This window comes from Mobula hypostoma, chromosome 7, assembly GCF_963921235.1.
Source record: "Mobula hypostoma chromosome 7, sMobHyp1.1, whole genome shotgun sequence".
Lineage (NCBI taxonomy): Eukaryota > Metazoa > Chordata > Chondrichthyes > Myliobatiformes > Myliobatidae > Mobula > Mobula hypostoma.
In genome coordinates this window covers 134807740-134822296 of record NC_086103.1, presented here as the reverse complement: position 1 = coordinate 134822296, position 14557 = coordinate 134807740, and the positions used below count along the sequence as shown (strand labels likewise).

General features: G+C 45.8%; 1 protein-coding gene across 2 annotated transcripts in view; it reads right to left on the bottom strand.

Moving 5' to 3' along the window:
• LOC134349555 (coiled-coil domain-containing protein 138-like) overlaps positions 1–8731 on the bottom strand; it is a 66345-nt gene extending 57614 nt beyond the window's left edge. For both annotated transcript variants that reach the window (XM_063054060.1, XM_063054062.1), the window contains exons 1-2: positions 8559–8731; positions 4011–4065 (exon numbers count right to left, since the gene is read on the bottom strand). In XM_063054060.1, the coding sequence (XP_062910130.1) occupies positions 4011–4065; positions 8559–8690 (187 nt within the window). In that variant the 5' untranslated portion in view covers positions 8691–8731. The remainder of the gene's footprint in view (positions 1–4010; positions 4066–8558) is intronic.
• Positions 8732–14557: the final 5826 nt, after the last annotated feature.

The window sequence follows — 14557 nt, the reverse complement described above, 5'->3', positions numbered from 1 at the left end:
TGGCAGACAAACTGAGTAAGTATATCGAGTCAGTCTTCACTGTCGAAGACATCCACATCATGCCAGAAATTCAAGAGTGTTGGGGGTAGAAGCGAGTGTTGTCACTATTACTAAACAGAAAGTGCTTGGGAAGCTGAAAGGTGTAAAGGTAGGCAAGTCACCTGGACAGATAGGACTTACACCTCAGGGTTCTGAAAGAGGTAGCTGAAGAGTCTGAAGGCAATAGTAGTGATCTTTCAAGAATCTCTAGATTTTGGAATGGTTCCAGAAGACTGGAAAATCGCAAATATCACTTCACTCTTTAAGAAGGAAGGAAGGAAGGCAAATACAGGAAATTATTTTCCAGTTAGCCTGACTTCAGCAATTGGGAAGACATTAGAGTCCATTATTAAGGATGAGGTTTTGGGGTACATGGAGGCACACTATAGAATAAAAGGATCAACATAGTTTCATTAAGGAGAAATCTTGCCGGATAAATCTGTTGGAATTCTCTGAAGAAATAATAGGAGTATAGAAAAAGGAGTGCCAGTGGAAGCTCTTTGCTTGGATTTTCAGAAGGCCTTTGACACACATAAGGCGGCTAACAAAATCCCATGGTATTGCAGAAAGATACTAACATGGACATTAGATTGGCTGACTGGCAAAGAGTGGGAATAAATAGGGCCTTTTCTGGATGGTTGCCAATGACTAGTGGTGTTCCACAGGGGTCTGTGTTGGGTCTGCTGATTTTCACATTATATGTTAATAACCTGGATGATGGAATTAATGGCCTTGTGGCCGAGTGTGTAGATGATACGCAGATAGGTGGAGCAGCAGGTAATGTTGAGGAAACAGGGAGTCTGCAAAAGGACTTAGATTAGGGGAATGGACAAAGAAGTTGCAGATAGAATACAGTGTATGGTCATGCACTTTGGTACAGAATAAATGCACATACTATTTTCTAAAAGAGTAGTGAATTCAGAAATCAGAGATACAAAGGGACTTGGGAGTCCTCGCACAGGATTCCCTAAAGGCTGATTTATACTTGTGCATACGGGCTATGCTGTAGGCCTGATTTATACTTTTGCGTACCCCTACGCCATAGGGAGCATGCGTAGTTGTGTCTGCGTCGCTCTGCAATTCACCACCAAAACGCTAGTTGGTGGTGGGATTTCTATGCCACTGTGCTGAGTTTCTTCGTGAGAGACATGGACGAGGAAAGGCATTTCAAATATTTTCAGATGTTGGCAGGTAGATTTGACAATTTGGTTCATCATCTCCAACCATTTATTTTGCATCAGTGTACAGACATGGCGGAGAAAAGCAACCGGAAATGCGTAGGAGGAAATGCGATGCAAGCAGACCAATCACAGTTGTTGCGGTCTGCGTCGCCACGACGCGCAAGTTACTTTTTTGGGGAGGTGCACACCACCCTACAGCGTAGGGTACACAGTACCTACGTCGTACACTTGACGCAGAAGTATAAATTGGGCTTAAAGGTTAACTTGCAGTTTGAGTTGGCAGTAAGGAAGGCAAATCCATGTCAGTATTCATTTCCAGAGGACTAGACAATAAAAACAAGGATGTAGTGCAGAAACTTTATAAGGAACCTACCAGCCTTCTCCTTCCCACCCTCCCCCCACCTTCTTTATAGGGCCTCTGCCCCTTCCCCCTACAGTCCTGACGAAGGGTTCCGGCCCGAAACGTCGACTAATCTTTTCCACTGATGCTGCCCGACCTGCTGAGTTCCTCAGCTTGTTGTGGATGTAACTTTATAAGGCATTGGTCAGACTACATTTGGAGTATGGGCCCCATACATAAAAAAAAGGAGGTGCTGGCATTGGAGAGGGTCCACAACAGGTTTACAAGAATTATCCCAGGAATGAAGGTTAAACTTATGAAAGTGTTTGATGGTTCTAGGCCTGTAATCCCTGGAGATCAGAAGAAATGGTGGGGAGGGGTTCTCATTGAGACCTATCAAATATTGTAAAGCTTATATAGAATGAGCTGGAAAGCTGGAAATTTTCAGTGGTGGGTGGGTCAGTCTTGGGCCAAAGGTCAGAGCTGCAAAACAGAAGAAGGTACCATTACAACAGGGGTGAGGCAGAATTTCTTTTGCCACAGGGTAAGGAATCTGTGGAATTCATTGCCACAGACAGCTGTAGAGGCAAAGTCATTAGGTGCATTTAAAACACAGGTTGATAGGTTTTGATTAGTTAAGGACATCAAAAGTTGTTGTGATGGGAGATTTTAAACTTTGCTAATATTGAATGGCATCTCCTTAGCGCAAGGGGTTTAGATGGGGTGGAGTTTGTTAGGTGTGTTCAGGAAGGTTTCCTGACGCAATATGTAGATAAGCCAATGAGAGGAGAGGTTGTATTTGATCCAGTATTGGGAAATGAACCTGGTCAGGTGTTGGATCTCTCAATGGGAGAGCATTTTGGAGGTAGTGACCAGAACTCTATCTCCTTCACCATAGCGCTGGAGAGAGATAAGAGCAGACAATTTGGAAAACATTTAATTGGGGTGGGGGGAAATATTATCTATTGGGCAGGAACCTGGGAGCATAAATTGGGAGTAGATGTTCTCAGGGAAATGCACAGCAGAAATGTGGCAAATGTTCAGGGAACATTTGCATGGTGCTCTGCATAGGTGTGTTCCACTGAGGCTGGGAAAGGATGGTAGAGTTAAAGAACCATGGTTTACAAAGGATGTAGAAAATCTAGTTAAGAAGAAAAGAAAGTCTTATGAAAGGTTCAAGAAACTAGGTACTGTTAGAGCTCTAGAAAATTACAAGGTTGCTAGGAAGAGCTTAGGAATGGAATTAGGAGAGCCAGAAGGGACCATGAGAAGGCCTTAGTGAGCAGGATTAGGGAAAACCCCAAGGCATTCTGTAAGTATGTGAAGAGCAAGAGGTTGATCTGTGTGAGAAGAGGACCAATCAGGTGTGATAGTGGAAACGTGTGCATGGAGTCAGAGGAGGTAGTGGAGGTACTTAATGAATACTTTGCTTCAGTATTCACCATGGAAGAAGACCTTGGGAATTATGGGGATGACTTACAGCAGACTGAAACGCTTGAGCATACAGACATTAAGAAAGAAGATCTGCTGGAGCTTTTGAAAGGCATTAAGTTAGATAAGCCACCGGGACTGGATGAGATATACCCCAGGCTACAGTGGAAAGCGAGGGAGGAGATTGCTGAGCCTCTGCAATGATCTTTGTGTCATCACTAGGGACAAGAGAAGTAGGTTAATTGGTCATTGTAAATTGTCCCATGATTAGGCTACGATTAAAATGAGGGAATTGCTGGGCAGCATGGCTCATAGGACCGGAAGGGCCTATTCTGCATTGTACGCCCAGAAGTAAACAAACAAATAAAATAAATCACTTCCAAAGCCTCATCCTTCTGTAATGGGATGAGTAGAATTGTACACAACATTCCACGTGTGGCTAAATTAAAGTATCACATAGCTGCAGCATGACTTCTCTTACGCTTACACTCAATGCCTCAACCAATGAAGACAAATATGCTCTATGCCTTATTTACCACCCCCATCTACTTGAGTGACTATTTACAGGTAGCTACGGACTTGAACACAAAGATCCCTCTGTATATCAATACTGTTAAGGGTCTTGCCATTAACTGCATACCTTCTCCTTACATTTGACCTCCCAAAGTACAAAACTTCACACTTGCATTAAACTCCATCTACCATTTTTCTGCCATATTTGTAACTGATCTATAGTCAGGTGTATCCTTGACAACCCCCTACACTACCCACAACTCCACCAATATTACTGTCATTTGCAAACTATAATGTTGAATGAATATTTTTCCAGATGCCCAACCTGCATTCCAATTCTGTTTTCAGATTCATACGAATGCTCCCTAAAGCTCAAGTATACAAGAGTTTTCAAACATTCAGACACTATTATAAAAATACATTGATTACCAGAGCATCCTACAATTTTTCAAATTGCCCAGTTACTATTTTCACCTAACAGAACAGTAAGAAACTTATAATCATACCTTCAAGCGATGATTTGATATTTGAATTATGTTCGCTGATATTTATTACCGTATCCTAAAGATAAAAATGAATCTTGAGTCAGATATCCAGCAATCAAAATGTGTAAAGCTCACTGCACAAAGTACATTACATGCAAAATACTGGACACACTTATACTGTGCTAAATTGCTGAAAATTACAAGGGCAAGTTAAAACTTCCTAGGATACTTAAGATGCATTTTCTTATTAGAACATTTTAATTTTAATTTAACAAGTGACTGGTTTCGTAAGTATGGTAACACACCAACAAGAGAATTTCAAATTTTTTTTGGTAAATTCCAGTATCTTGAACAAATAAAACTCAATTATTAGCTTGACATTCAAGCTTATGCTTGATTACATCAAGGATTATTATTGTCAAATTTTTTAAATCATTTTTCTTTAATAGGAACAATCTATGATAACTCTAAAGTGCTAGACTACTCTTTTGGTTGTAAGAAAATAAAATCAAGCAACGTCAACACATTAAATATTACAGCTTCAACATGTAAATAAACAGCAAGTCATAGAGGAATGGACAACTCTATGCAAGTAGTGGATACTTGTTGCATGAAAATTTAATTAACTCAGATGTACTCAAAATTCAAGTATTTCATTTATAATCTGCTGAGCAATAAGTTTAAGTATACTTGAACCGGTTGTTCAAAGATTCTTCTCTGGAAGAGAGTGAGACAAAACCATTGCTTGGATATCCATGCACCGAACTTATCGATACATAGAGGCTTCTGGACATGTGCGCACATGTCAAACGACATTCAGTGTATGATGCTACTGATACAAAATTCTACATTTGGCTTTGGAAAATACAAACAAGGGCTGAGGACTACGGTGCCTGAGGATCTAAGAAATCCACTTTATTCATCCTTTAACTTTTTACCCTGAATGATTGCTACCTCATTACTATTGCCTTCTTCCATTCCATCTGCCCAAGCTCTCTAATCATTTTGCTAATTAGTTTCCACTACCCCATCGAATCACTTCTCTCAACCTGTTGACAGGACTCACATCACCAGGCTTGGGAACAGTTATTACCACTTAGCCATCAAGCTCTTGAACCAGAAAGGTTCAACTTCACTCGTCCTGTCAATTACCTGTTCCCACAACATATGGACTCACTTTCAAGGACTCAGGACAGATCCTCTGAAATGATAGCACCAAGCAATTTAAAGTTGCTGACACTTTCCACCTCTGATCCCCCAATGAGGACTAGCTCATCGACCTCTGGTTTCTTCCTCCTGGTCAATAATCAGCTCCTAGGTCTTACTGGCATTGAGTAAGAGGTTGTCGCGGCATCACTCAGCCAGGTTTCTCCCTCTGTTATGCTGATTCGTCACCACTGTTGATTCAGCCAATGACAGTGATGTCGTCGACAAACTTAAATGTGGCACTGGAGCTTTGCTTAGTCACACAGACCTGTTGCTGTGGTCTTTCATTGATTCTTTTATGGTTATTGAATTTATTGAGTATGCCCAGAAGAAAATGAATCTCAGGGTTGTATATGGTGACATATATGCACTTTGATAATAAATTTACTTCGAACTTTGATCACAAACCAAAAATTTTGGTCATTTAACAGACACCCCTCTCCAGTTCTGCTATTATCTGACAGAAACCTAGCCCAATATCCTGGTGATCCCTTTGTCAACCACTACTATTTCAAGCAATTTTTTTACTTATACCTCTAAACCATAAATTTCGTCTGTACTTTGTGTGTTGAATTAAATAACAATGAGTAAATTCTGTGATTGTGAAATTCTGACATGACTAATGTTAGATACTATTTGGGCAAAGTGAATGTTAGAATGTCTGAAATCCATCAAAAAACACAGGGCAATGCACAATTCATGTTGAGTTATTTCCTTGGTATAAGTTGCTGGAGAATTTTCACATCAAAAAGTGTGTGCCATTATTTTTTAAACAAAATCTTGTCCAAACTTTTGGATCTCCAAGTATCCAGACATCCAGACTAAAATCAGATGGTAGAAACACAACAGCAAGTCTCTTTCCCAACTGTGTTGAAGTGCCACTATCCCTGGAATCCCCACAACCACCACACACCCAATACTTGATTCCCCACCAACTCCCAGATTCCTCACAACAGTTCCCGCCGCCCAACTCCACCCATCTCTGATTCCCCCCATTCCCCTGAATCCCCCATGCCCTGCTTCATTCACACCAAGTACCGGATGAACCCCCCCCACCCCACATGGCCAGATGCCCACAGAATTCCAGATTCCCTCCTACACATAGCTCCAATTTCTCAATTCCCACACACTGGCTCCACCAACCTCAGTTTCCTCCCCCTCCCATGCCAGTCTCCCCTCATCTGCCAGATTCCACCCCCATGCCCATCTCCCCACCCATCTGTCAGATTCCCCCCATAACTCTCCCATCTGCCACAATTCCCCCACAACCAGTTCCCCACCATCTCCCAGATTTCCACCCCCCCCCAATGCTCACTTCCTTCAAACTCCCAAAATCCCCCCTACACCTGGCTTCTCCAATCTTCCAAAATCCCCTCTAAACCCTGCAACCTCAATCTCCCAAAATTAACCCCCTCCACTCTCTCAGATTCCCCACCCCATATCTGGGTCATCCCTTCTCCCAGACTGCCCCACCCACATGCCCGGCACCCCCTTTTACCCAGATTTCTCTCCACCCTGCGCTCCCACATCTCCCAGTTTCCCTCCATGCCCAACTCCTCCTATACCTGGCTATCCCCCAGCTCTCAGATTACCCATCCCTGTCTGACTCGCACTAAGCCCCCCATCCATCATACTGGGCTCCTCGTCTTCCCGATTCAACACCCCCCACAGAGCCCCTCAGCTCCACCATCTCCCACCGCTTCTCCCCTCAACTCTGTTTGTCCTGCCCCACTCCCCATCTTCTGCACTCCCCCAAGCCCATCTCCTGGAATTCCCCACCAAATTCCACACTCCCCTTCCCGATTTCCCCCCTCCCAAATTCCCTACACTCCTTCCCCCCCTAAAATCCCTACACTCCTCCCCCCCGGAATCCCGACAATCCTCCCCCCCACCGACTCCTGACACTCCTTTCACCCCCCCCCCAGAATCCCTACACTCTTACCCCCCTTCCCCGGAATCCCTAAACTCCTACGCCCCCCCAGAATCCCTACACTCTTACCCTCCCTCCCCCAGAATCCCTACACCCCACCCCCCCAGAATCCCTACACTCTTACCCCCCTCCCCAGAATCCCTACACTCCTACCCCCCCTCCCCCAGACTCCCTACACTCCTATCCCACCTCCCCCGGAATCCCTACACTCCTACCCCCCCGCCAGAATCCCTACACTCCTACCCACCTCCCCCGGAATCCGTACACTCCTACCCCCCTGTCCTCCGGAATCCCTACACTCCTACCCCCCCTCCCCCAGACTCCCTACACTCCTATCCCACCTCCCCCGGAATCCCTACACTCCTACCCCCCCCCAGAATCCCTACACTCCTACCCACCTCCCCCGGAATCCGTACACTCCTACCCCCCTGTCCTCCGGAATCCCTACACTCCTACCCCCCCTCCCCCAGAATCCATACACTCCTATCCCCCCTCCCCCGGAATCCCTATGCTCCTAACCTCCCTCCCCCGGAATCCCTACACTCCTACCCCCCTTCCTCCAGAATCCCTACACTCCTACCCCCTCTCCCCTGGAATCCATACACTCCTACCCCTCCTCCCCCGGAATCCATACACTCCGACCCCCCCTCCCCCGGAATCCATACAATCTAACCTGCCCGCCTCCGAAATCCATACACTCCAACCCCCCCCTCCGGAATCCATACACTCCAACCCCCCCCCCCCGGAATCCCTACACTCCAAACCCCCCTCCCCCAGACTCCCTACACTCCTATCCCACCTCCCCCGGAATCCCTACACTCCTACCCCCTACCCCCCCTCCCCCGGAATCTCTACACTCCAACCCCCCCCCGGAATCCCTACACTCCAACCCCCCCCCCCGGAATCCCTACACTCCAACCCCCCCCCCGGAATCCCTACACTCCTACCCCCTACCCCCCCTCCCCCGGAATCCCTACACTCCTACCCCCTACCCCCCTCCCCGGAATCCCTACACTCCTAACCCCCCTCCCCTGGAATCCATACACTCCTACCCCCTCCTCCCCCGGAATCCATACACTCCAACCCCCCCCCCCCGGAATCCCTACAGTCCTACCCCCCCCTCCCCCGGAATCCCTACACTCCTACCCCCTACCCCACCTCCCCCGGAATCCCTACACTCCTACCCCCTACCCCCCCCTCGGAATCCCTACACTCCTACCCCCCTCCCCTGGAAATCATACACTCCTACCCCCTCCTCCCCCGGAATCCATACACTCCGACCCCCCCACTCCCCCGGAATCCCTACACTCCAACCCCCCCTCTCCCGGAATCCCTACACTCCTACCCTTCCCGATCCCCCCCACCAGCTCCCGGATTACCGAGCTCGGCCTGCCCCTTCGCCCTCTCCCCCGGCCCTCACAACTTTTGCTCACCCGACCCTCACAGGTCCGGAACCGCGATCTGTACCGCCGCTCCGGTGCGCTGCCAGAGGAAACGCCTGTTCCGCCGTCCAGCTCTCTACTACCGAGATAACGATGCTTCAACCGCTCAATGTCGGAATCCATGTCCCTCGTACTGTACTCCCCGCCGCTATTGAAAAGCGGAAGCGTCTCCGCAGCAACCGTTTGAATCTGGAGCCGCTCGGAAAGAACTTCCGGTTGTTTGGGGTTAAAGGGCAGATTGGCCGCGGCCGCAGCGGTGTTTCCCCCGTTAAATGTTCAGCAACAGCGGCTTAAATCCTTTAAATGTTCATCAACAGCGGTGTTTCCCCGTTAAATGTTCATCAACAGCGGTGTTTCCCCGTTAAATTTTCATCAACAGCGGCTTAAATCCAGAAATCCCACCCTGCAAAAACTCATTTCAGGGAGGTATTATATTGTCTTATGCAGAATAAGTAACATTAAAATATGTACTTATATTATCAAGACATCCCACCCTGCAAAAACTCATTTCAGGGAGGTAGCACCATCAATTTACGGGAGAGGTGGAATATCTGCAATAGAGTAGCTCCTTAGCAGCTGGCCAGCTAGTTTAAATAACATTAGCTATGCTAATCAACGAATAACACCTGTTAAACTCACCTCAACATGTCTTTTACGGTCTTAACCCACCATGGGCAATAGAAAAGTCACTGTTGCAAACAGTACAGCAAGCAACACTCATTATTTTGACCCCTATTAGGCAGGGGTACACTTTAGGGTAGTCCGGGGTGATGTACTTTTTATATTTTCTTTTTTTGGAACACTCTGCCACAACTCACACTCACTCACACTCTCTCACTCTCTCTCTATTCATATGTGGGAGACACACGGAACCTCCAGGAGAGGTGGGATGTCTGGTTATCTACAGGGAGTATTCAGCCCTCACAATTATCTTTATATTTTACTGTCTCATTTTTAAAGTTTAAAATATATTGAAGTAGGATTTTTGAGCCAATCTACAAAACATTATACATCTTATCAAATCAAAAGAAGATTTCCAAAACCTATCAGTAATCTACTAAAAATTAAAAACCAAAATTGTGAGGCAGTAAAAGTATTCATCCCTCTGTAATTATTATGCTAACTTTCCTCGGGTGTAACCTTACCAACTCACCCAATTTGTTAATGTAGAAAAGTGGAAAAATCACAAATAAAAATTCTCAGTTAAATTGATCAAATTCCCTGGTTGTAATACTCATTTATGAGAACAAAGGGTTGGGGGCGGCTTACCACAAGACCTGTATACTGAATGAATTGATCAGTATTTTAAAGCAAATGGATTAGCCAATAAGAAACGAGTGCCAGTGTTGCTGAGTGTAATAGGTGGAAAAGCATAGTTTGCTTGGAAGTTTGCTCCAACCAAACCAGCCAAAATTAGCTTTGTTGCTATCATGAACATAATGCAGGAACATTTAGAACCAAAACCATTGTTGATTGCTGAACTCTTTGGGTTTCATAAGTGGAATCAAAAGGAAGGAAAGTCCATTTCAGGTTATGTGGCTGAATTGAAGAAATTGTCCAAACTTTATCAGTTCAGTGATGGGTTTAATGATGCACTGAGAGATCCTTTAGTTTGAGGAATCTTACAAGAAAACATACAGAAACTTCCTCGCTGAAGTACAACTCACATTTAAAAGAGCAGTTGAAATCGCTGTATCAATTGAAACAGCAGCCAGAGACACAATCCCACAATGTACAGTAAATGGACAAAATTGACAAGCAATGGGTATAGTCACGGGTTAATAAACAGTGAGTACTGGGTGATAATAATAATTTTTCAAGAATAGAAATGACTGGCTACATCAGAAAGATAGATATGTTTGATTGCACAACAGATAACTGGATGATGTACAGAGCCTTGAAAAAGTATTCAGCCTCACAATTATCTTTATATTTTACTGTCTCATTTTTTAAATGCCCAGAAGCCATGGTATGGTCAGCAGCCCCACCAGGGAGAATTTGAACCGGTGCAAAGGTCCCTGGTATTCTGACCATCATCCCTTAGTAAGATCCTTACTAAGTGGCAAGTCCTGCTTACAGTAGTGAGAAAGCTGAGCCCAGTGACTTATGAAGTCCCGCACCCAGAGAAGGGGCAAGAGTGTCAGACCTTGAAGGCCTGGAAGGACAGAAGGGTTTTTGCCAACAGTCCACCAGGCTGCAGAAGAGATGACTCAGAAGGGCTCGTGGAGGCCTGGAAAAGGCCTGACAAATCTGTTGAAATTCTTTGAAGAAATAACAAGCAGCAGGAGACGGGAGGAGAAGATGGCGGCGCGACACAGCTCGCAGCAACCACTCCGGTGGTGATGTCTGTTATTTGTCAAGTAGGGTGCCATGCACAATCCTGATTTGATGGAGACGGACGTGAGAGCACGGAGGAACATCTGGAGAAACTTCTGAAATGCCCGCTTCGCTGCCGCTGCTACTGTGTGGTCCGGAATCTCTGGAGGAGAAGGACCCAAGTCCTCGGCTTTGCTTGTTGCTCGGTGGTCAGGGCGGGGTCAAAGCGCTCGGCAGAGGATGGTGCTCGGAGAGGCTGTATTGGAGGGGCTGGTCAGAGGCTTGAAGTTTTCGAACGGACTCAGAGTCGACTGCGGTCGGGTGCTTCCAATGCAACGGCAGGTTGTCGGCGCTTGGAGGTTCATGGCAGGGAGAGTTTCTCCCTTCTGCCACCTGTGTGAGATGATAGGTCAGTCGGGACTTTCAGACTTTTTCTTACCGTGCCCATGGTCTGATCTTTATCAAATTATGGTATTGCTTTGCACTGTTGTAACTATATGTTATAATTATGTGGTTTTGTCAGTTTTAGTCTTGGTTTGTCCTTTTATTTGTGATATCATTCTGGAGGAATATTGTATCATTTTTTAATACATGCATTTCTAAATGACAGTAAACGAGGACTGAGTGTCCTCACAATCTAATCTAAACAGTGTAGTTGTGTGCTTGGACTTTCAGAAGCTCTTTGACAAAGTGCCACACATGAGGCTGCTTAATAAGTTTCAAGCCCATGGTATTACAGAAAAAATTCTAGCATGGATAAAGCAGCAGCTGATTGGCAGGAGACAAAGATTTGGATTAGAGGGAGTCTTCCGGTTGGCTGCCGGTTGCAAGTAGTGTTCTACAGTAGCGGCCATCGTTGTAGCAGACATCATCGGAGTGGACTGGCTTTGGCTCAACAGGCTTCGGCGAGAACAGGCAGAGGCCAGGGTAGGTTCCAGTAAGTTTTTTTTGTTCAGATTGTTTAGAGTAGAGAGAATGCCTGGCAGGATGTTGGAATGCTCCTCTTGCAGGATGTGGGAAGTCAGGGAGACGTCGGTGTCCCTGACAACGACACCTGCAAGAAGTGCATCCAGCTGCACCTCCTAACAAATCGCGTTAGGGAACTGGAGCAGGAGCTGGATGACCTGCGGATCATTCGGGAGAATGAGGAGATTATAGATAATAGCTACAGGGAGGTAGTTACGCCAAAGGAGCAGAGGACAGGAAATTGGGTCACTGTCAGGCGAGGGAAGAGGAAAGGGCAGGCAGAGCAGGGTTCCCCTGTGACCATTCCCCTCAACGAGTATACCGCATTGGATACTGTTGGGGGGGATGACTTACCTGGGACAAGCTGCAGTAGTCGGATCTCTGGCACTGAGTCTGGTTCTGCAGTGCAGAAGGGAGGGTGGAAAAAGAGGAGAGCGGTAGTGATAGGGGACTCGATAGTTAGAGGTGCAGATAGGAGGTTCTGTGGTCGTGACAGAGAATCCAGGATGGTTTGTTGCCTCCCGGGTGCCAGGGTCAAGGATGTCGCTGATCGATTGCATGACATTCTGAAGTGGGAGAGTGATCAGCCAGATGTCATGGTGCACATCGGTACCAATGACATAGCAAGGAAGAGTGAGGAGGTCCTGGAGAGTGAGTATAGAGAGCTTGGTAGGAAGTTGAAAAGCAGGACCTCGAGGGTGGTAATCTCAGGATTGCTACCTGTGCTAGGTGCCAGTGATGGTAGGAATACGATGCTCTGGAGAATGAACAAGTGGCTGAGGAACTGGTGTAGGGGGCAGGGTTTCAGATTTCAGGATCATTGGGACCTCTTCTGGGGCAGGTGGGACCTGTACAAGAGAGATGGGTTACACTTGAACTACAGGGGGACCAATATCCTTTCAGGGAGGTTTGTTAGTGCTATTGGGAAGGCTTTAAACTAGATTTGCAGGGGGATGGGAACCAGAGAGCCAGAGCTGACAGTGTGGCTGGGGTGAAAATAAATGATGTTAAAAGTTCAAGCAAATCCGCAAATAGAAAGGTTGTGAGTGGTAGTAAAAATCTTCTGAGGTGTATGTATTTCAATGCTAGGAGTATTGCGGGGAAGGCGGATGAGTTGAGGGTGTGGATTGACACATGGAATTATGACGTTACAGCAATTAGTGAAACTTGGCTACAGGACGGGCAGGACTGGCAGCTTAATATTCCAGGGTTCCGATGTTTCAGATGTGATTGAGGCAGAGGAATGAAAGGTGGGGGAGTAGCATTGCTTGTTAGGGAAAATATTACAGCAGTGCTCAGGCAGGACAGATTAGAGGGCTTGTCTACTGAGTCCTTATGGGTGGAGCTGAGAAACAGGAAAGGTATGGCCACATTAGTGGGATTGTATTACAGACCACCCAATAGTCAACGAGACTTGGAAGAGCAAATCTGCAGAGAGATAGCAGGCAACTGTAGGAAACATAAAGTTGTGGTGGTAGGGGATTTTAATTTTCCATATATTGATTGGGATTCCCATACTGTTAGGGGTCTAGATGTTTTAGAGTTTGTAAAATGTGTTCAGGAAAGTTTTCTATATCAATATATAGCGGGACCAACTAGAGGGGATGCAATATTGGATCTCCTGTTAGGAAACGAGTTAGGACAAGTGACGGAAGTGTGTGTAGGGGAACACTTTGGTTCCAGTGATCATAACACCATTAGTTTCAACTTGATCATGGACAAGGATAGATCTGGTCCTAGGGTTGATGTTCTTAACTGGAAGAAGGCCAAATTTGAAGAAATGAGAAAGGATCTAAAAAGCGTGGATTGGGACAGGTTGTTCTCTGGCAAGGATGTAATCGGCAGGCAGGAAGCCTTCAAAGGAGAAATTTTGAGAGTGCAGAATTTGTATGTTCCTGTCAGGATTAAAGGCAAAGTGAATAGGAATAAGGAACCTTGGTTCTCAAGGGATATTGCAACTCTGATAAAGAAGAAGAGTGAGTTGTATGACATGTATAGGAAGCAGGGAGTAAATAAGGTGCTTGAGGAGTATAAGAAGTGCAAGAAAATACTTAAGAAAGAAGTCAGGAGGGCTAAAAGAAGACATGAAGTTGCCTTGGCAGTCAAAGTGAAGGATAATCCAAAGATCTTTTACAGGTATATTAAGAGCAAAAGGATTGTAAGGGATTAAATTGGTCCTCCTTAAGATCAGAGTGGTCGGCTATGTGCTGAACCAAAGGAAATGGGGGAGATCTTAAATAGGTTTTTTGCGTCTATATTTACTAAGGAAACTGGCATGAAGTCTATGGAATTAAGGGAAACAAGTAGTGAGATCATGGAAATTGTACAGATCGAAAAGGAGGAGGTCCTTGCTGTCTTGAGGAAAATTAAAGTGGATAAATCCCCGGGACCTGACGGGGTGTTCCCTTGGACCGTGAAGGAGACTAGTGTTGAAATTGCAGGGGCCCTGGCAGAAATATTTAAAATGTCGCTGTCTACAGGTGAGGTGCCAGAGGATTGGAGAGTGGCTCATGTTGTTCCGTTGTTTGAAAAAGGATCGACAAGTAATCCGGGAAATTATAGGCCAGTAAATTTGACGTCGGTAGTAGGTAAGTTATTGGAGGGAGTACTAAGAGACGGAATCTACAAGCATTTGGATAGACAGGGACTTATTAGGGAGAGTCAACATGGCTTTGTGCATGGCAGGTCATGTCTGACCAATCTATTGG